This window comes from Rhinoderma darwinii, chromosome 2 (genome assembly GCF_050947455.1).
Source record: "Rhinoderma darwinii isolate aRhiDar2 chromosome 2, aRhiDar2.hap1, whole genome shotgun sequence".
Classification (NCBI taxonomy): Eukaryota; Metazoa; Chordata; class Amphibia; order Anura; family Rhinodermatidae; genus Rhinoderma; species Rhinoderma darwinii.
The window spans coordinates 6,106,612-6,127,160 of NC_134688.1; the positions used below are offsets into that span (position 1 = coordinate 6,106,612).

The window sequence follows — 20,549 nt, forward strand, 5'->3', positions numbered from 1 at the left end:
TGTGCAGCTATATAAAAGGGGGGAGAGCAGGGTTATCTATATACAAGGGGGAGCAGGGTGGCACTATATTCAAGGGGGTAGAAGGGTGGCAATATATACAGGGGGAGCAGGGTGGCACTATATACAAGGGCGAGCAGGTGGCACTATATACAAGGGGGGAGCAGGGTGGCACTATACTAAGTGTGATGTACTAAGTGTGATGAATGATTGCGGGTACGTACATTATCTTGAGTTGTTGTTGAAGATGTGTAAATCTTGAATTGTTGCTATAAAAAACATGAGAGGATATCTTTTTTTATCGGCAATGAAATTGTTAAGATTATAATTACCAAAACAAGTTTTGAGTAGTGATGACCCCCCCCCCCCTTTGTGATGCAGTGACGTAACAGATGGTTGGTGTTAGGGATCTGCCAGGTACTACGTCTAGGTATACTCCTGGGATTAATCAATCCACACCTGAGGCCAGACCTGTTCGACTGACACCATCTCCCACCAACCAGGGTGACAGGCTCAGGAGTGGGAGAGCCTATCGCGGCCTGGTCAGTCGGAGTTAGCTCCGCCCCCTGTCCTTTATTACCTGCCGTGTTCTCTTCCTCAGTGCTTGTAATTTTTCTGGATTCCTGGCCTCTCTGCTGCTTGCTCCAGCCTGCTTCTGCCGTGCTTCTGCCTTGCTTCAGTTCTGCTTATCCTGCTTCGCTTGGCCCCTGGCTTGCTTCCTTCTCTGTGCTCACTTTGGTATACTCCACTTCATCCTGGTCCTGACTACTCATTCACCGCTCCGTTTCCTCGCGGCGTTCCGTGGCTACTGCCCCTTCCCTTGCGTGTTCCCTGTTTGTTCTCCCGTGCACTTAGACAGCGTAGGGACCGCAGCCCAGTTGTACCCGTCGCCTAGGGCGGGTCGTTGCAAGTAGGCAGGGACAGGGCGGTGGGTAGATTAGGGCTCACTTTCCCTTCACCTCCTTCCTGCCATTACATAATTACAAGCCCATACCTAGTCTACCATTTCTCCTACGCTGACGCTATCATGGACCCCCTTGAGACCCTGACCCAGCAGATGCAGGGCCTCTCCCTACAGGTCCAGGCCCTGGCCCAGAGGGTCAACCAGGGTGACGCTGCCTTAGTAGTACCCCTCACCTCACCTCTAGAACCCGACCTCAAGTTACCTGACCGGTTCTCAGGGGACCGTAAGACGTTTCTCTCCCTCCGGGAGAGTTGCAGACTGTATTTACGCCTAAAACCCCACTCCTCAGGTTCCGAGAACCAGCGGGTGGGTATCATCATATCCCGACTCCAGGAAGGGCCCCAAGAGTGGGCCTACTCCTTGGCTCCTGACGCCCCTGAACTTTCCTCTGTTGATCGTTTTTTCTCTGCCCTCGGACTCATTTACGACGAGACTGACAGGACTGCTTTAGCCGAGAGTCAGCTGGTGACCTTACGTCAGGGTAGGAGACCGGTTGAGGAATACTGTTCTGATTTTAGAAAGTGGTGCGTAGCTTCTCGGTGGAACGATCCGGCCCTAAGGTGCCAGTTTAGGTTAGGATTATCTGATGCCCTGAAGGATCTGCTGGTTAGCTACCCCTCTTCTGACTCCCTTGACCAGGTTATGGCCCTAGCAGTACGACTTGACCGACATCTCAGGGAACGTCAGCTTGAACGCTTCAATGTGCTCCCCTCTGACTTTTCTGCGATCCCCACCGAGGTCCCGTCTCCTCGCCCCTCCACGGAGGACTCGGAGGTACCTATGCAACTCGGGGCCTCCATGTCCCCTCGACAACGTAGGGAGTTTCCCAGAATGAATGGTCTCTGCTTCTACTGTGGGGACGACAAGCATCTACTGAACACCTGTCCCAGGCGCAAGAATAAGAAGCCGGAAAACTTCCGCGCCTAAGTGATCATCGGGGAGGTCACTTGGGCGCACAGGTATTTCCCGTTAATGTGAAACTCAATAAAATTTTGCTTCCCTTTCAGGTCTCGTTTGCTGGCCAGTCTGCCACGGGCAGTGCTTTCGTGGATTCTGGCTCATCTGCTAATATCATGTCTGTGGAATTTGCTATGTCTCTAAAAATGCCTTTTATTGATTTACCTTATCCTATCCCTGTAGTAGGTATCGACTCAACTCCCCTTGCTAATGGTTATTTTACTCAGCATACTCCTGTTTTTGAACTCCTGGTTGGCTCCATGCATTTGGAGCAGTGCTCTGTACTGGTGATGCAGGGATTATCGTCTGATCTGGTATTAGGTCTTCCCTGGTTGCAGTTGCATAATCCCACATTTGATTGGAATACTGGGGAGCTTACCAAATGGGGTAATGAATGTCTTATGTCATGTCTTTCTGTTAACTCTATTTCTCCCCGGGAGGAGGTAAACACGCTTCCTGAGTTTGTTCAGGACTTCGCCGATGTGTTTTCTAAGGAGGCCTCCGAGGTGTTGCCCCCCCATAGAGATTACGATTGCGCCATCGATTTGGTGCCTGGTGCCAAGCTTCCTAAGGGTAGGATATTTAATCTTTCATGTCCTGAACGTGAAGCTATGAGGGTGTATATCCAAGAATGCCTGGCCAAGGGTTTCATTCGCCCCTCGACTTCTCCTGTAGGTGCTGGCTTCTTCTTCGTGGGGAAGAAGGATGGTGGTCTTAGGCCGTGCATTGATTATCGTAACCTGAATAAGGTCACCGTAAGGAACCAGTACCCACTTCCTTTGATTCCGGATCTTTTTAATCAGGTTCAGGGAGCCCAATGGTTTTCTAAGTTCGATCTACGGGGGGCATATAACCTTATCCGCATCAAAGAGGGGGATGAGTGGAAAACTGCGTTCAACACACCCGAGGGTCATTTCGAATACCTGGTCATGCCCTTTGGGTTGTGTAATGCCCCTGCTGTCTTCCAGAATTTTATTAATGAAATCCTGAGAGATTACCTGGGTAATTTTCTTGTTGTGTACCTTGATGACATACTGGTGTTTTCCAAGGACTGGTCCTCCCACGTGGAGCATGTCAGGAAGGTGCTCCAGGACCTTCGGGAGAATAATCTGTTTGCTAAGACTGAAAAATGTGTCTTTGGGGTACAGGAGATACCATTTTTAGGGCAAATCCTCACTCCTCATGAATTCCGCATGGACCCTGCCAAGGTTCAGGCTGTGGCGGAATGGGTCCAACCTGCCTCCCTTAAGGCGTTACAGTGTTTTTTAGCGTTCGCCAACTATTACAGGAGATTTATTGCCAACTTCTCGGTCGTCGCTAAGCCTCTTACGGACCTTACTCGCAAGGGTGCTGATGTCCTCCATTGGCCCCCTGAGGCCGTCCAGGCCTTTGAGACCCTCAAGAAGTGCTTTATCTCGGCCCCCGTGCTGATTCAACCCAACCAAGAGGAGCCATTTATTGTGAAGGTTGACGCATCCGAGGTGGGAGTGGGGGCCGTCTTGTCCCAGGGTACCAGCTCCCTCACCCATCTCCGCCCCTGTGCTTACTTCTCTAGGAAGTTTTCGCCCACGGAGAGTAACTATGATATTGGCAACCGCGAACTTCTAGCCATTAAATGGGCTTTTGAAGAGTGGCGGCACTTCCTGGAGGGGGCCAGACACCAGGTAACGGTCCTTACGGATCACAAGAATCTGGTTTTCCTAGAATTAGCCCGGAGGCTTAATCCTAGACAAGCTCGGTGGGCACTATTCTTTACCAGATTTAATTTCTTGGTTACCTATAGGGCTGGGTCCAAGAATATTAAGGCTGATGCTCTGTCACGTAGTTTCATGGCCAATCCTCCTTCCGAGAAGGATCCTGCTTGTATTTTACCCCCTGGTATAATCGTTTCTGCCACGGATTCTGATTTAGCTTCTGATATCGCGGCTGATAAGGGTGCAGCTCCCGGGAACGTCCCTGTGGACAAACTGTTTGTTCCCCTGCAATACCGGCTAAGGGTACTCAGGGAAAACCATGACTCTGCTCTATCTGGTCATCCTGGCATCTTGGGCACCAAACACCTCATTACCAGAAACTATTGGTGGCCTGGGTTGCCTAAAGACGTTAGGGCTTACGTCGCCGCTTGTGAGGTTTGCGCTAGGTCCAAAACCCCTAGGTCCCGACCTGCGGGCCTACTACGTTCCTTGCCCATTCCCCAGAGACCTTGGACCCATATCTCCATGGATTTTATCACCGATTTGCCTCCATCTCAGGGCAAGTCGGTGGTGTGGGTGGTAGTAGACCGCTTCAGCAAGATGTGCCACTTTGTGCCCCTTAAGAAGCTACCTAACGCCAAGACGTTAGCTTCTTTGTTTGTGAAACACATCCTGCGTCTCCATGGGGCCCCAGTCAATATCGTTTCTGACAGAGGGGTACAATTTGTTTCCTTATTTTGGAGAGCTTTTTGTAAAAAGTTTGAGATTGATCTGTCCTTCTCCTCCGCCTTCCATCCCGAAACTAATGGCCAAACGGAAAGGACTAACCAATCCCTGGAACAATATTTAAGGTGTTTCATCTCTGACTGTCAATTCGATTGGGTCTCATTCCTTCCCCTTGCTGAATTTTCCCTGAATAACTGGGTCAGTAACTCGTCAGGGGTCTCCCCGTTTTTCTGTAATTTCGGGTTTAACCCAAGGTTCTCCTCCATTTCCCCTGGTCGTTCCAATAATCCTGAGGTAGAGGATGTTCATCGGGAACTGTGCACTGTCTGGGCCCAGGTTCAGAAGAACCTAGAGGCGTCCCAGAGCGCACAAAAGATTCAGGCGGATAGTAGACGTTCTGCTAACCCCCGGTTTGTCGTCGGGGATTTGGTCTGGTTGTCGTCCAGGAACTTGCACCTTAAGGTCCTGTCCAGGAAGTTTTCTCCCCGATTTATTGGACCTTATAAGATCATTGAAGTCCTCAACCCTGTATCCTTCCGTTTGGAGCTGCCCCCATCCTTTCGCATACATGACGTCTTCCATGCCTCCCTCCTTAAATGCTGCTCCCCGTCCTGGTCACCCTCGAGGAAACCTCCTGTTCCCGTTCTCACCCCTAAGGGGGTGGAATTCGAGGTGGCCAAGATTATGGACAGTAGGATGGTCCAGGGCTCCCTCCAGTACCTGGTCCATTGGAGAGGATACGGGCCGGAGGAAAGGACTTGGGTACCTGCCCGTGATGTTCACGCTGGGGTATTGATCAGGAGGTTCCACCTTCTCTTCCCTACTAAACCGGGTCCTCTTAGTAAGGGTCCGGTGGCCCCTCATAAAAGGGGGAGTACTGTTAGGGATCTGCCAGGTACTACGTCTAGGTATACTCCTGGGATTAATCAATCCACACCTGAGGCCAGACCTGTTCGACTGACACCATCTCCCACCAACCAGGGTGGCAGGCTCAGGAGTGGGAGAGCCTATCGCGGCCTGGTCAGTCGGAGTTAGCTCCGCCCCCTGTCCTTTATTACCTGCCGTGTTCTCTTCCTCAGTGCTTGTAATTCTTCTGGATTCCTGGCCTCACTGCTGCTTGCTCCAGCCTGCTTCTGCCGTGCTTCTGCCTTGCTGCAGTTCCGCTTAACCTGCTTTGCTTTGCCCCTGGCTTGCTTCCTTCTCTGTGCTCACTTTGGTATACTCCACTTCATCCTGGTCCTGACTACTCATTCACCGCTCCGTTTCCTCGCGGCGTTCCGTGGCTACTGCCCCTTCCCTTGCGTGTTCCCTGTTTGTTCTCCTGTGCACTTAGACAGCGTAGGGACCGCCGCCCAGTTGTACCCTGTCGCCTAGGGCGGGTCGTTGCAAGTAGGCAGGGACAGGGCGGTGGGTAGATTAGGGCTCACTTTCCCTTCACCTCCTTCCTGCCATTACAGTTGGTAGTTGTAATTTACATGTGAAGATTTTAAATTAAAGGATTGCAGCTTGAACAGGAAGGAAAAAACTTGTGCTGATCTCTTGTAGTGTGCTGTTGTGTGAAATCGTTAAGGATCAAATGTTATCCTGTTGCCTGTTTGCTCTGAGATAGCCAAGTGTTGGGTGAGGTACTGACTGTCCGTAGGTGACAGAAAAGTTGGATATCTGTAGGTAATATCCTGTTGTACCATAAGGAGTTCCACGGTTAAGTCCTTATACTGGAGAACTCAGAGCTGCAGGGAAGTCCTGTGTGGTGTAGAGCCAAAGAAATTGTGTCAGGATGGTAATGGTCAAGTGGATTGTATGTACCATACAACCTTCTAGCACACTGCCAGCTTGTAATATTGTGTGTAAGGGTCCTTAAAAACCGTCAGTTGTATGCATTGTCAGACTGGCATAAGGTAGGAATCATTACAGACTGATTTCTAGCATGCATTTGATAATCCAGCATACAGACTTTTTCTAGCATAACAACCAAGTAAGTCTGTAGTAGTATAACATCAGACCGTCCGGATTGAATACTGTTGTAAAATAACAACCTGTGTTCAATGAACGACCCTGACACATACCCCAAGTGTCATCTGTGTTTTAGTAGTATAACTACCTACACAAATTACAGTGAAAGGAGAATTGGTATTGGCTCGCTCCCAGGGCCCCTAAAGAAATTATCACCAAAATACATCACAGGCTGTATGAACCACAGCTACACCCTGGCAGCGAGGGGTTTGTAGACGTTTGAAATGAATGTGACCAACTCCTGCTTTGGACAATGGAGGTTCATGAATGTCGATTATTATGAAGAATTTGCTCTTGTGATTTGTTGATTGGCAGCATTTAGTCTCTTTTTGATGTTCAAAACAGTGAGGGATCAGAGGAAAGGAGACCCTACGCCTAGAATGTCTGGAGGAACGACTTTGATATTGGTAAGACAGCCTCGCCTGAAAACCAATAAGATAAGCTAGTCTGAGATATCTGTCAACAGATGAGGCCGGTTTGTTTCTGGAGATTACCCTGCGCTCTCCGACCATGGGGTCAGGAGAAAGTGAGACAAATATGTGGGACAGCCTTGGGGCATTGGTCCTCAACATCGTTATAGTAGAAAGAGCAAAAGGAGCTGAGGCTGTGATTGTAAAGATTGTTCAAAGTGATGGGAGTTGGATCTTGTGGAACGTTGGAAGAATGTGAATGCAAAAAGGTTTAAAACAAACTGTAAAAAAATTGTTAAAAAGTCTGGCATGCCGGAAGATTGTTGTATGCATGTGATAAACAGAATGGTTTGTGGAGAGATGAACAAGGGATTGCTGACCAGGAGTTAACTGAGTAAACTAGGTGTAGTTTAAAATGGCAAATTAAGTGATTACAGGTAAATTAGTGAGAGAGATGTGAATACAGGTGTAGATTTTGATAGGGAGAGTGAAAAATATAGAGCAGCCAGGTACATTGCAGTGGGTCAGAACGGGGGCAGTGTAGTGTGAACATTTGTGTCGGAAAAAAAGTCTGAAAAAAATCAAATACAGACTGGTACAAGCTTATACATTGAGTAGATATTGCATGGATTGATGAGACCAGTGGCCACAGTATAGCATTAAGCTTAGATCTATATTGCATGCTCCCATTCTAAACAGCAGTACTGTGAAAAAATAATTGTGTGTCTTGTGTGTGGGGTTAATTAATTAGTAGCGGAGCTGGAGGTGATCACTGAGGCTTGTAAAAAAGGTAAGACGGCCGACATTTACACTGACTCTAGGTACGCGTTTGGCATCGCCCACGATTATGGGCCCATTGGTAGTAGGAACATTGTTGGATCATCGGGTAAGCCAATTGAGAGAGCAAGAGAGGACACACCTGGCAAGGAGAGTATGTGCAGCCAGGTATCAGCAAATTGGCTTGTCCCTGGATTCAATAATGCCACAACAAGTTACCCCCTTTCCGAAGGATAAGGGGTAACTTGCTGATCGGTGGGTGTCACACAGCTCAGACCCCCACGAGAACGGGGAGCCCAAAGTTTCCCGGATCCCATGTTTTAACAGAGCGGCAGGTCGCTCCTCTGCACTGCCGCTCCATTCATTCTCTATGGCAGCACCGGGGATAGCCTAGTGCAGTGTTCGGTTTTTCCGGCGCTGCCATAGAAAATGGATGGAGCAGCAGTGCACATGAGCGAATTGCCGCTCGGTTCAAACTTGGGGTTCGGGCAACTTTGGCTCCCCCTTCTCGTAAACGGCGGGGGTCCGGGCTATCGGACACCCACCGATCAGCAAGTTACCCCTTACCCTATAGATAGGGGGAAACTTGTTGTTACCGGAGGACCCCTTTAATGATTATGTGATGAAAAGATTTTTCTTCACAGGAAGTGTCCAACTCGGAGCAGAAGGCGTGAAAACCAGATTCTAATGGAATGAGGATGGAAAAAGGAAGGTAAACCGGTAGCATCCAAGACTGCAAGGATCAATTTGGTAAGATCTATCTGGTATGTCCCAATGTCTCAGGATTTACAGCTGTTGCTGGTAAATTCTGTTAGAGCTGTTTGATTTGTCTACAGAACAGTCCTGGCAGACCGGTGCCAACCTTATCATCATACTAGCCTCCCATGGAGAGGACTTGAGAGGACTTCCCAGGTAATACAAGTTGTTTTTAGATTCCTAAAATATTAGGTATATGTATAAGGGTGTTAATTTTAATCTCAGAGTAAGGCCTCATGCACACGACCGTAAAAACTCCCGTTATTATGGGTCGTAATTACGACCCGTAATAACGGGCTCATAGACTTCTATTGGCCACGGGTACCTTCCCGTTTTCTTACGGGAAGGTGCCCGTGCCGTTGAAAAAGATAGAACATGTCCTATTTCAGGCTGTAATAACGGCACGGGCAGCCCATAGAAGTCTATGGAGCTCCCGTAATGACTGGTGGCTACGTGTGTGCACCCGTCATTACGGCAGCGTTGCTAGGCGACGTCAGTAAATAGTCACTGTCCAGGGGGCTGAAAGAGTTAACTGATCGGCAGTAACTCTTTCAGCACCCTGGACAGTGAATTCCGATCAGAATATAGAGCAACCTGTAAAAAAAAAAGACGTTCATACTTACCGAGAACTTCCTGCTTCCTCCAGTCCGGTCTCCCAGCCGTTGCCTTGGGGACGCGTACCTCTCGACATCCGGCCCGACATCCCTGGATGACGTTTCAGCCCATGTGACTGCTGCAGCCAATCACAGGCCAATCACATGCTGCAGCGGTCACATGGACTGCCGCGTCATCCAGGGATGTCGGGCTGGATGTCAGGAGAGGGACGCGTCACCAAGGCAACGGCCGGGTAAGTATGAATCCTGCACTGATAGAGAGAAGGGGCTGCCGATTAGTGCACGGGTCCGTAAATACTGGTGCAAAACGGGTTGAATACGTGTGACACTGGACCCGTATTTACGACAGTATTTACGGGTGGGAAAAAATACAGTCGTGTGCATGAGGCCTAAGTAAGGAAGAATTGGTTTGAGACACTTGTCAGATAAAACATATGGTATCTGTGAATATTTCTGTGGGTAGGAGCTGTTACAGGTAATCAGCTCAGAACAAGGTACAAATCCCACTGAAAAGAGTAACACCAAGTGCAAATACAATGTACCCAGTAACTGCTAGTTTTCTAGGTGCCCTGTCCGGAGGGATAGAGAAGTTTTTCTTATATAAGGTGTTTGTTTGTTTGTTTGTTTGTTTGTTTGTTTGTTTGATTTAATTTAAGGGCCTGTCATTGATATTGTATGTACTTAGAACAATTTGTGTAGTGTATGCGGATGATGTTATCACCAGATGAGCATTGATTTTAACAATTGATAATGGTTGGGTCCCCAGCAAGTGCCAACACATTTAAATAATAAACTTTAAAATGATAAACTTCATCACTGAGATGTGGCAGGCACAGCCTGAGTCCTATAATGCGCTTGTCATGAAGTGAAGGTAATTTCACAATTCTAAGCAGCCGTGCAGACAAGCAACTTGCAGGAGGAAGAGGATTTAGATGCGCTGAGTTTGTGGCAGTCATAATAAAACTCCACTAATCTGCCTATGACTGAACCCACCCCAGGCACACAGTATAATCTGCTGTATACAGCCCGGTGACGTATACTAACAAGAGCTGACAGATGAGAAGGACCAAACCAAGTCCTGCTGACATCAGCAATTGTCAAAGTAAAGCAAAGGCCAAAGACCTGAGTGAACCAGTCAGCAACATCCAAGTGTTTTACAGCGGAAGATAAGTGACCAGGAGGTGTGTAATAATAAATCCCAACTGGACACCATCATACAGTCTGACTCCACAACTGTGTGGGTTACCCTAAGGGTGACAGTCAGTGAAGAGCAGAAGACAGAAGAGGATCACGATGTACAGGACTTGTCAATGCACTGATGGGAACCAAAACACAAACCTGAGGGGAAATACATGAGATTGGTGATAGCATTATATTATTAAATTGTGACCTTATTGTTTATAATCATAATATATAATCTCTGTAATTTAATATGAGAACAATGGGCTTTGTGATGGATGGTCAATTTGCTTATATTCTATGTATTAAATTACATTGCGAAGTATCAAGCAGGATGCTGAATTATGCAGAGATGTAATTTCTATTCCACCTGCAATGACCTCCCCCCCCCCCCCCCATCTATTTCAGAAATATATGTAATCTCTGAATGTTCTCTCTCTAACCTTGATAAAGTGAGCTGTTAAGTTTGGCTGAACGCCCAGATATGAAGTTATCACATTCCCTATTAATTTGTTTCTATTTCATTATTTACATACATATGTGAATATAACTCCCAAACTCCTCCACACCCCCTTTTAGAATAACAAACTATTGTCTTCTTGCCTAGAGAATTTGCAGGTGTTAAGTAACATAAGCATATATTGAGAATTCTAATATTACATTTGGAATGTATTGTATGTCTGTGATTGGCTCCATATGAAATATTCTTATTTTATGCTATTGGATAAATTAGAGTTATTGTAACATTTCCTCGAATTGGTTAACCTCAAGCCTTACACCCCTTTTGAATGATTTTATTGTAATTGATTTTGGCAATAAACTTCGGAGGAGTATTTTTGAGCATACAAGCAATATCTGTGTCTCTACTTCTCTCCGATATATTTCGATATAATCTATGACTAGGATCTGGATATATCTTCTGAAATGAGTGTCGGTTAAAACACTCGTCTGAAATTTCAGTCTGATATATTTTGAGCCATGACTTCCACAATACAGGACAACTTATGTAATATATGTCCACAGTAACTCTACAGCAGTATAGTGAGTGCAGCTCTGGAGTTTAATACAGGATGTAACTCAGGATCAGTACAGGATAAGTAATGTAATGTATGTACACAGTGACTGCACCAGCAGAATAGTGAATGAAGATCCGGAGTATAGGATCAGTATAAGAAAAAAAATTTACCGTACTGGATTTACAATGACTGCGTTTCGTTTTTTCTTTGTTTTACAGAAAAAAATTCCCTCAGTTTAGATTTTATCTCCTTCATCTTCAAACCATAAATGAAAGGATTCACCATTGGTGGAACTACCAGAAACTGCAGCGACATAATCACTCTAAGCTCATATGGTAACTTTGTTGGAGCAAAGCGATGCAGAAGGATCTCGAAGAGTGTGTCAATTAGGAAGTTAGTAATGGTGATGAGATGAGGCGTGCACGTCTGGAGGGCTTTCTCCTTAATGTTCTTGGAGGATTTCATGCAAACCCTAATAATCTTGAGATAAGAATAAAATATCATCAATGACATCAATCCAAGCAGAGCTGCAGTGATGAAGAGTCCATAGATATTGTTGACAGTTGTGTCAGTACATGAAAGACTCACCACCGACCAGTTGTCGCAGTAGATCTTCAGGATGTGGGTGTGACATAATGGAAGTCTAGCGGTCAGTATAACAAGGACGCCAATCAATGTAACAGGATATAACCAGGCTCTGAAGAGAATCTGGCAGACTGTGGACGAGGTCATTATCGTGTTGTATCTCAGAGGGTTACAAATGCTCACATAGCGGTCGTAGGACATGGAGGCCAAAATTGTCATCTCAAATGATCCATAGGTGTAGATGCAAAATACCTGAGTCAAGCAGGCTCGGTAGGAAATAGAGGGATTCTTCTGAAGCAGGTTTATGAGAAGACTGGGAAAGAAGGCGCTGCTGCCATAGAGTCCATTCATACAGAGCACAGATATGAAGATGTACATGGGCTCCTGAAGACTCTTGTGCTGCCACACTGTAACAATCACCGCACCATTGAAAACTACAATCAGCGCATAGCCGATAATAACAATGACGAAGTAGAGATATTTTTCTAGAGTTAGTTCACCAAAATTGAGCGTCAACATGAGAGGAGAGATTGTGGTATTTTCCATTAATAGGGTCTGAAACAATATATAAATATGGCGCTATGTTAGCACGGTTACAGCACAATACAGGAACAATTGTTAGTGATTTGTGGGATTTATATATTGGTAAGTGCCACACACATCGGGGACACACAGATCAATGTTCTGATAAAACTTTTTTTTTTTATAAAGCACCAGGCACAATTAAGAAATGCTTTGGCCCTTGGGCTAAACTAGCGTCCCCAAACTGCCACAGACTAGGACTCCACACTTATATTATCTATATAAGATTAAGAACGGGGAGGATTCCTATGTATAGTAAGACAGCTCTTTATGGCCACTTTGGGTTCCGTCAGGCACCAAGGAATAAAGGCAATTGTCTGGGTCAGACTGGCCACCGGGATACTAGAGGATTTTCAGCTGGGCTCAGGCTCAGCACAATAATGAGCTCCTAACAGTCCAATTTGGAGTTGACTTTGGCTATGGTCTATTACTTATAAGTTGATCACAAATATCCTATTAGACATTATTAATGTGTGCACAATGATTACAACAAAGATTAGGAGGCAATTAACCTTTTTCCAACATCCACCGTATATGTTTGGCAGAAGTCGGAAGAAGAAGCAAAGAGCTGGTTTAGGAGCTGAGACAACATTCTGCTTAAACGGTCAGAATCGGAGAAAACTCTGATTCCGGCTGTTTAACCACTTAGATTCCAGGGTCAATATCTACTGCAGGATCTAAGTCACTAGACATAAGGAGGACCGTTTGTCACCGAAAAGGCCCCGCTGCGACGTGATTGCGGCATGCCGATGGGATGTCAAGGCGGCAGGGGGCCTAATAATGACCCTAGGTCTGCCATGTTAGTCCTCTGGCAGGGCTTAATAGGAGAACGAAAAATAGCATAATAAACTGCCGTCCAAAAGTATAATCGTATATTGTGCAAGCAATCCAAGGATTACATGTTCAAGTCCTCCACTGGAACGAAATAACATGTAAAAATAAGTCTAATGAAGCTTTTAACTATATAAAAAAAAACATTAAAAGAAAAGCAAAATACCTTTCTATAGTTTACGCACAATAATGAAAACAATAAAATATTAACATAATTGGTATTGCTGCGTCCACACCAAACCGAACGATTAAATATCGGGTCATTTATCCTGCACGGTGAACGGTTTAAAGAAAGAAATAATAAAAGCTAGAAATGCTGTGACCTTGACTACTTCAAAAAACTGAAAAAACTGTTATTAAAAAGTTTTATGTACCGCAAATGGTACCAATAAGAAATACCTCAAAAAAGAAGTCCTCACACAGGTTCATTGCCAAAAAAAAAAGTTATGGCTCTCAGAATATGGCGATGAAAAAAATGTTTTTTTTGAAAGTAGTAAAACATAAAAAAAATATATATAAATTGGTATGTTTGTAAATAGACTGACCCGCAGATTAAAGTGAACAGGTCAGTTTTACCGCACGGTGGGAACGCCTTAAAATTAAAACAAAAAAATAAACGATGGTGGAATTGTTATTTTTTTCCAATTCACACCACAAAAAAAAAGTGAAAGTTTCTCAGTACATTATACTAGTATGTTGCTATTAAAAAATACATTTTGTTGTGCAAAACACCAGCCATCATAAAGCCATGTAGATGGAAAAATAAAAAAGTTATGGCTCTTTAACATCCTCTTTAAGATATCAGTCTAGACATCTTTGTTTTTTCCATGAATACTTATAGTGATAGAGAATTCTCTGCTCTTACAGTAAAGAATTTTTCCTATATTGATGTCTGAATATTCTTTCCTTCACCCATAAATGATGTCCCATGGTTCTTGGGCCAGTCCTTTGTATTGACCTCACATATATGTATACGTCTTAATATCATCACCCCCTCCTATATTTAAGATATTGGTTAGTTCCCTTTATCGATGAGCATTAATACAGCTGTTCCTCCAGTTCTACACAGCAGATGACGAGACTTACTGGGAGAATATAGCACAGACCTCACTGATTCCTCCTGTTCCTGCAGCGTCTGTGGCCTCTGTCTTTTATACCTTCTCTAATGAGTACTGGCGCTTCTTTCTGTGTCACTGTGGATTCGGGTCCTCAGGGGGTTCAATTCTTATTATAGATTGTCAGCTTATAGGGTAGCTCTAGTGTAAGAATAATTATAATGAGACCAAAGCTGCTGATGACATGACCATAGTAGGAGCTTTCATGTATTGTAAATTATATCATAAGTAGGTCCAAAATTCTGTGCAGATAAATTTCCTTATATAGCTTACTATTGATCAGCACTAAACTTTTTTATATTGTATGCCTATAGCCACCACTAGGGGAGCTTAAAAGTTGATCACAGACTGTATATACATTGGACTCAATAATAACACAGGATACAGTAATCTCCTAAGCTCCCCCAAGTGGTGACTGCAGGCAGACACAATTTTATCATGTAACCCTTTGTCTATAAAGCACATGTAAAGGATCTGCCAGACACAGCTTCGGGGTTAACTCCCTTAATTAATCAGTCAGCACCTGAATCTACATCCCTGAGACTGACTCCAGCTTCCACCACTCAGGCTGGCAGGCTTAGGAGTGGGAGAGCCTATCGTAGCCTGGCCAGACTCAGCTAGCTCCCGCCCTCTGTCTATTTATACCTGCATTTCCTGTTCCTCCTTGCTTGTTATTCTTTTTCGTGTGGTTTCCTGGCCCAGCTACAGCTCCTTCTATTTTGTTCCTGCTCCATACAGACCCTGGCTTACTGACTACTCTTCTGCTCTTCGTTTGGTACCTCGCACACTCCTGGCTTGACTCGGCTCGTTCACCACTCTGGTTGCTCACGGTGTTGCCGTGGGCAACTGCCCCTTTCCCTTGCTTGTATTCCCTTGTATGTTTGTCGTGTTTGTCGTGCACTTACTGAGTGCAGGGACCGCCGCCCAGTTGTACCCCGTCGCCTAGGGCGGGTCGTTGCAAGTAGGCAGGGACAGAGTGGCGGGTAGATTAGGGCTCACTTGTCCGTTTCCCTACCCCCCGGTCATTACATAATAACAAGCCCATACCTAGTCTACCCTGGTCCCTGACACCACTATGGACCCCCGTGAGACCCTGGGTCAGCAAATGCAGGGTCTCTCCCTACAGGTCCAGGCCCTGGCTCAGAGGGTCAACCAGCCTGATGCTACCTTGGTAGTTCCCCTCACCGCACCTCTTGAACCCCACCTCAAGTTGCCCGACCGGTTCTCAGGGGACCGGAGGGCTTTTTTCTCCTTTCGGGAGAGTTGTAGGCTTTACTTTGGTTTAAAGCCTCATTCCTCAGGTTCTGAGAGCCAGCGGGTGGGTATAATTATGTCCCGGCTCCAGGAAGGGCCCCAATAGTGGGCCTTCTCCTTGGCTCCTGACGCCCCTGAACTTTCCTCCGTTGATTGTTTCTTTTCCGCTCTCGGACTTATTTATGACGAGACTGACAGGACTGCCTTTGCCGAGAGTCAGCTGGTGACCTTACGTCAGGGTAAGAGACCTGTTGAGGAGTATTGCTCTGACTTTAGGAAGTGGTGCGTAGCTTCTCGGTGGAATGACCCTGCCTTAAGGTGCCAGTTTAGGTTGGGTCTGTCGAATGCCCTGAAAGACCTGCTAGTTAGCTATCCCTCTTCTGACTCCCTAGACCAGGCTATGGCTTTAGCGGTACGACTTGACCGACGTCTCAGGGAACGACAACTTGAACGTTTATGTGTTTTCTCCTCCGACTCCCACATGATGCCTCCCGAAGTTCCGTTGCTTCGTTCTTCTACGGAAGACTCAGAGGTACCTATGCAACTCGAGGCCTCCGTGTCCCCCCAACAACGTAGAGAGTTCCGCAGGAAGAAGGGTCTCTGCTTCTATTGTGGGGATGACAAGCATCAAGTGAACACCTGTCCTAGGCGTAAGAATAAGCAGCCGGAAAGTCTTCCGCGCCTAAGTGATCATCGGGGAGGTCACTTGGGCGCACAGGTATTTCCCGTAAATATGAAACGTAATAAAATCTTGCTTCCCTTTCAGGTCTCTTTTGGTGGTAGGTCTGCTACCGGCAGTGCCTTCGTGGATTCAGGGTCTTCTGCTAATATCATGTCTGTGGAATTTGCTATGTCTCTAGCTATGCCTTTGATTGATTTGCCTAAACCTGTCCCAGTAGTGGGTATCGACTCCACTCCTCTTGCTAATTGTTATTTTACACAGCATACCCCTGTTTTTGAACTCCTTATTGGCTCCATGCATTTGAAGCAGTGCTCTGTACTGTTGATGCATGGATTATCGTCCGATCTGGTTTTAGGCCTTCCCTGGTTGCAGTTGCATAATCCCACGTTTGACTGGAATACTGGGGCTCTTACCAAATGGGGTCATGAATGCTTGACGTCATGTTTTTCTGTTAATTCTATTTCTCCCCCTGAGGAGGTGAACACGCTACCTGATGTTTTCTCTAAGGAGGCCTCCGAAGTGTTACCTCCTCATAGAGAATACGATTGCACTATCGATTTGGTACCAGGAGCTAAGCTCCCTAAGGGTAGGATATTTAAACTCTCTTGTCCCGAACGTGAAGCCATGAGAGAGTATATCCAGGAATGCCTGGCCAAGGGTTACATTCGCCCCTCTACTTCTCCGGTAGGTGCTGGCTTCTTCTTCGTAGGGAAGAAGGATGGTGGTCTTAGGCCGTGCATCGACTACCGGAACTTGAATAAGGTCACTGTAAGGAACCAGTATCCCCTTCCTTTGATTCCTGATCTCTTTAATCAGGTTCAGGGGGCCCAATGGTTCTCTAAGTTTGATCTACGGGGGGCGTATAACCTTATCCGCATCAAAGAGGGGGATGAGTGGAAGACCGCGTTTAACACGCCCGAAGGTCATTTCGAATACCTCGTCATGCCCTTTGGGTTGTGTAATGCTCCAGCGGTCTTCCAGAATTTCATAAATGAGATTTTAAGAGATTACCTGGGGGTATGTCTTGTAGTGTACCTTGATGACATACTTGTGTTTTCCAAGGACTGGTCCTCCCACATTGAGCATGTCAGGAAGGTGCTCCAGGTCCTTCGGGAAAACAAACTGTTTGCGAAGACCGAAAAATGCGTGTTTGGGGTGCAGCAGATACCATTTTTGGGTCAAATCCTCACTCCTCATGAATTCTGCATGGACCCCGCCAAGGTCCAGGCTGTGGCGGAATGGATCCAACCTGCCTCCCTGAAGGCGTTACAGTGCTTCCCGGGGTTCGCTAATTATTACAGGAGATTTATTGCTAACTTCTCGGTCATCGCTAAGCCTCTTACGGATCTCCTCCACTGGCCTTCTGAGGCCGTCCAGGCTTTTTAGGTCCTTAAGAAGTGCTTTAGCTCGGCCCCGGTGCTGGTTCAGCCCAACCAAATGGAGCTATTTATCGTGGAGGTTGACGCATCCGAGGTGGGAGTGGGGGCTGTCTTGTCCCAGGGTACCAGGTCCCTCACCCATCTCCGTCCCTGTGCCTACTTCTCCAGGAAGTTTTCGTCCACTGAGAGTAACTATGATATTGGAAACCGCAAACTCTTAGCCATTAAATGGGCATTTGAAGAGTGGCGCCACTTCCTGGAGGGGGCTAGGTACCAGGTAAAGGTCCTTACCGACCACAAGAATCTGGTTTTCCTAGAATCTGCCCGGAGGCTAAACCCCGAGACAAGCGCGATGGGCGTTATTTTTTACCAGATTCAACTTTTTGGTTACCTATAGGGCTGGGTCTAAAAATATTAAGGCTGATGCACTGTCGCGTAGCTTCATGGCCAGCCCTCCTTCGGAGGAAGATCCTGCTTGTATTTTGCCTCCAGGTATAATCATTTCCTCTATTGATTCTGATTTAGTCTCTGAAATTTCTGCTGATCAAGGTTCAGCTCCCGGGAACCTTCCTGAGAACAAGCTGTTTGTTCCCCTGCAATTCCGGCTAAGGGTACTTAGGGAAAATCATGACTCTGCACTATCTGGTCATCCAGGCATCCTGGGTACCAAGCACCTCATTGCCATAAACTATTGGTGGCCTGGGTTGCCTAAGGACGTTAAGGCCTACGTCGCCGCTTGTGAGGTTTGTGCTAGGTCCAAGACTCCCAGGTCCCGACCAGCGGTCTTACTACATTCTTTGCCCATTCCCCAGAGACCTTGGACCCATATCTCCATGGATTTTATCACCGATTTGCCTCCATCTCAAGGCAAGTCGGTGGTGTGGGTTGTAGTAGACCGCTTCAGTAAGATGTGCCACTTTGTGCCCCTCAAAAAACTACCCAATGCTAAGACGTTAGCTACCTTGTTTGTCAAACACATCCTGCGTCTCCATGGGGTCCCTGTCAATATTGTTTCTGACAGAGGGGTACAATTTGTTTCATTGTTTTGGAGAGCCTTTTGTAAAAAGTTGGAGATTGATCTGTCCTTCTCCTCTGCCTTCCATCCTGAAACTAATGGCCAAACTGAGAGGACTAATCAGTCTCTAGAACAATATTTAAGGTGTTTTATCTCTGACTGTCAATATGATTGGGTCTCCTTCATTCCCCTCGTCGAATTTTCCCTTAATAACCGGGTCAGTAACTCATCAGGGGTCTCCTCCTTTTTCTGTAATTTTGGGTTTAATCCACGGTTCTCCTCCATTTCACCTGGTAGTTCCAACAATCCCAAGGTAGAGGTCGTTCATCGGGAACTGTGCACAGTCTGGGCCCAGGTTCAGAAGAACCTAGAGGCGTCCCAGAGCATACAGAAAACTCAGGCAGATAGAAGACGTTCTGCTAACCCCTTGTTTATGGTCGGGGATCTGGTGTGGCTATCGTCAAAGAACTTGCGCCTTAAAGTCCCGTCCAAGAAGTTTGCTCCCAGTTTATAGGGCCGTACAAGGTCATTGAAGTCCTCAATCCTGTCTCCTTCCGACTGGAGTTGCCCCCATCGTTTCGAGTACACGATGTGTTTCATGCCTCCCTCCTTAAACGCTGCTCCCCGTCCTTGGCTCCCTCGAGGAAACCTCCTGTCCCCGTTCTCACCCCTGACGGGGTAGAATTCGAGGTGGCCAAGATTGTGGACAGCAAGATGGTCCAAGGCTCCCTCCAGTACCTGGTCCATTGGAGAGGATACGGACCTGAGGAGAGGACTTAGGTACCAGCCTGGGATGTCCACACTGGGGTATTGGTCAGGAGGTTCCACCTTCGTTTCACCAGTAAACCAGGTCCACCTAGAAAGGGTCCGGTGGCCCCTCATAAAAGGGGGGGTACTGTAAAGGATCTGCCAGGCACAGCTTCTGTGTTTACGCCCATAGGTAATCAGTCTGCACCTGCTTCTATGTCTGTGAGACTGACTCCATCTTCAACCACTCAGGATGGCAGGCTTAGGAGTGGGAGAGCCTATCACAGCCTGACCAGATGGAGCTAGATCCCGCCCTCTGTCTATTTATACCTGCCTTTCCTGTTCCTCCTTGCTTGTGATTCTTCTCGTTTGGTTTCCTGGCCCTGCTGCAGCTTCTTGAACTATTTAACCCTTCTTCATATTGATCCTGGCTTGCTGACTACTCTCCTGCTCTGCGTTTGGTACTTCGTTCACTCCTGGTTTGACTCGGCTTGTTCACTACTCTCCTGTTCTGCGTTTGGTACCTCGTACACTCCTGGTTTGACTCGGCTCGTTCACCACTCTTGTTGCTCACGGTGTTGCCGTGGGCAACTCCTCATTTCCCTCAGCTTTTGTGTACCCTTGTCTGTTTGTCTGTCGTGCACTTATTGAGCGGAAGGACCGTCGCCCAGTTGTACCTCGTCGCCTAGGGCGGGTCGTTGCAAGTAGGCAGGGACTGAGTGGCGGGTAGATTAGGGCTCACTTGTCTGTTTCCCTACCCCCGTCATTACATCACCGGTGACGTCTCAGATTCTAGTTATTTTACTCCATCCGGTGCAGACCTCTATGATGACTTCTACCGGTCACAGCCCATTTCTGCAGTTTGCCGCTCAGATGTCTTCGGCTTCTCACTTTTCCAACATTTCTACACCTATAAAAAAGGTAGATTTCTCATTATACCACACACTATGCCCCTAAATATAATAGCGCCATACACTGCACCTCTAATTATAATAGCACCATACACCGTTTCCCACACAGACACTGTGCCCCTGTAGATAGTGCCTTCCATAGAACCCCCTGTAGATAGTGCCTGCCATAGAGCCCCCTGTAGATAGTGCCCCCATATAGCCCACCCCTGTATATAGTGTCCCACAAATAGCTCCCCCTATAGTGCTCCACAGATAGCCCACCCCTGTATATAGCCCCCTTGTAGATATAGCCCACACCAGTATATAGTGCTTCACATATAGTCCACCCTTGTATATAGTGCTCCA

The 20,549-nt window shown here is 46.7% G+C and overlaps 1 protein-coding gene across 1 annotated transcript; it reads right to left on the reverse strand.

The window, feature by feature from the left end:
- Window positions 1–11,283: 11,283 nt before the first annotated feature.
- Window positions 11,284–12,234, reverse strand: LOC142740340 (olfactory receptor 52D1-like). The gene has a single exon (XM_075849889.1). It carries the CDS (start codon window positions 12,232–12,234, stop codon window positions 11,284–11,286), a length of 951 nt encoding a protein of 316 aa, XP_075706004.1.
- Between the last annotated feature and the right edge of the window lie 8,315 nt (window positions 12,235–20,549).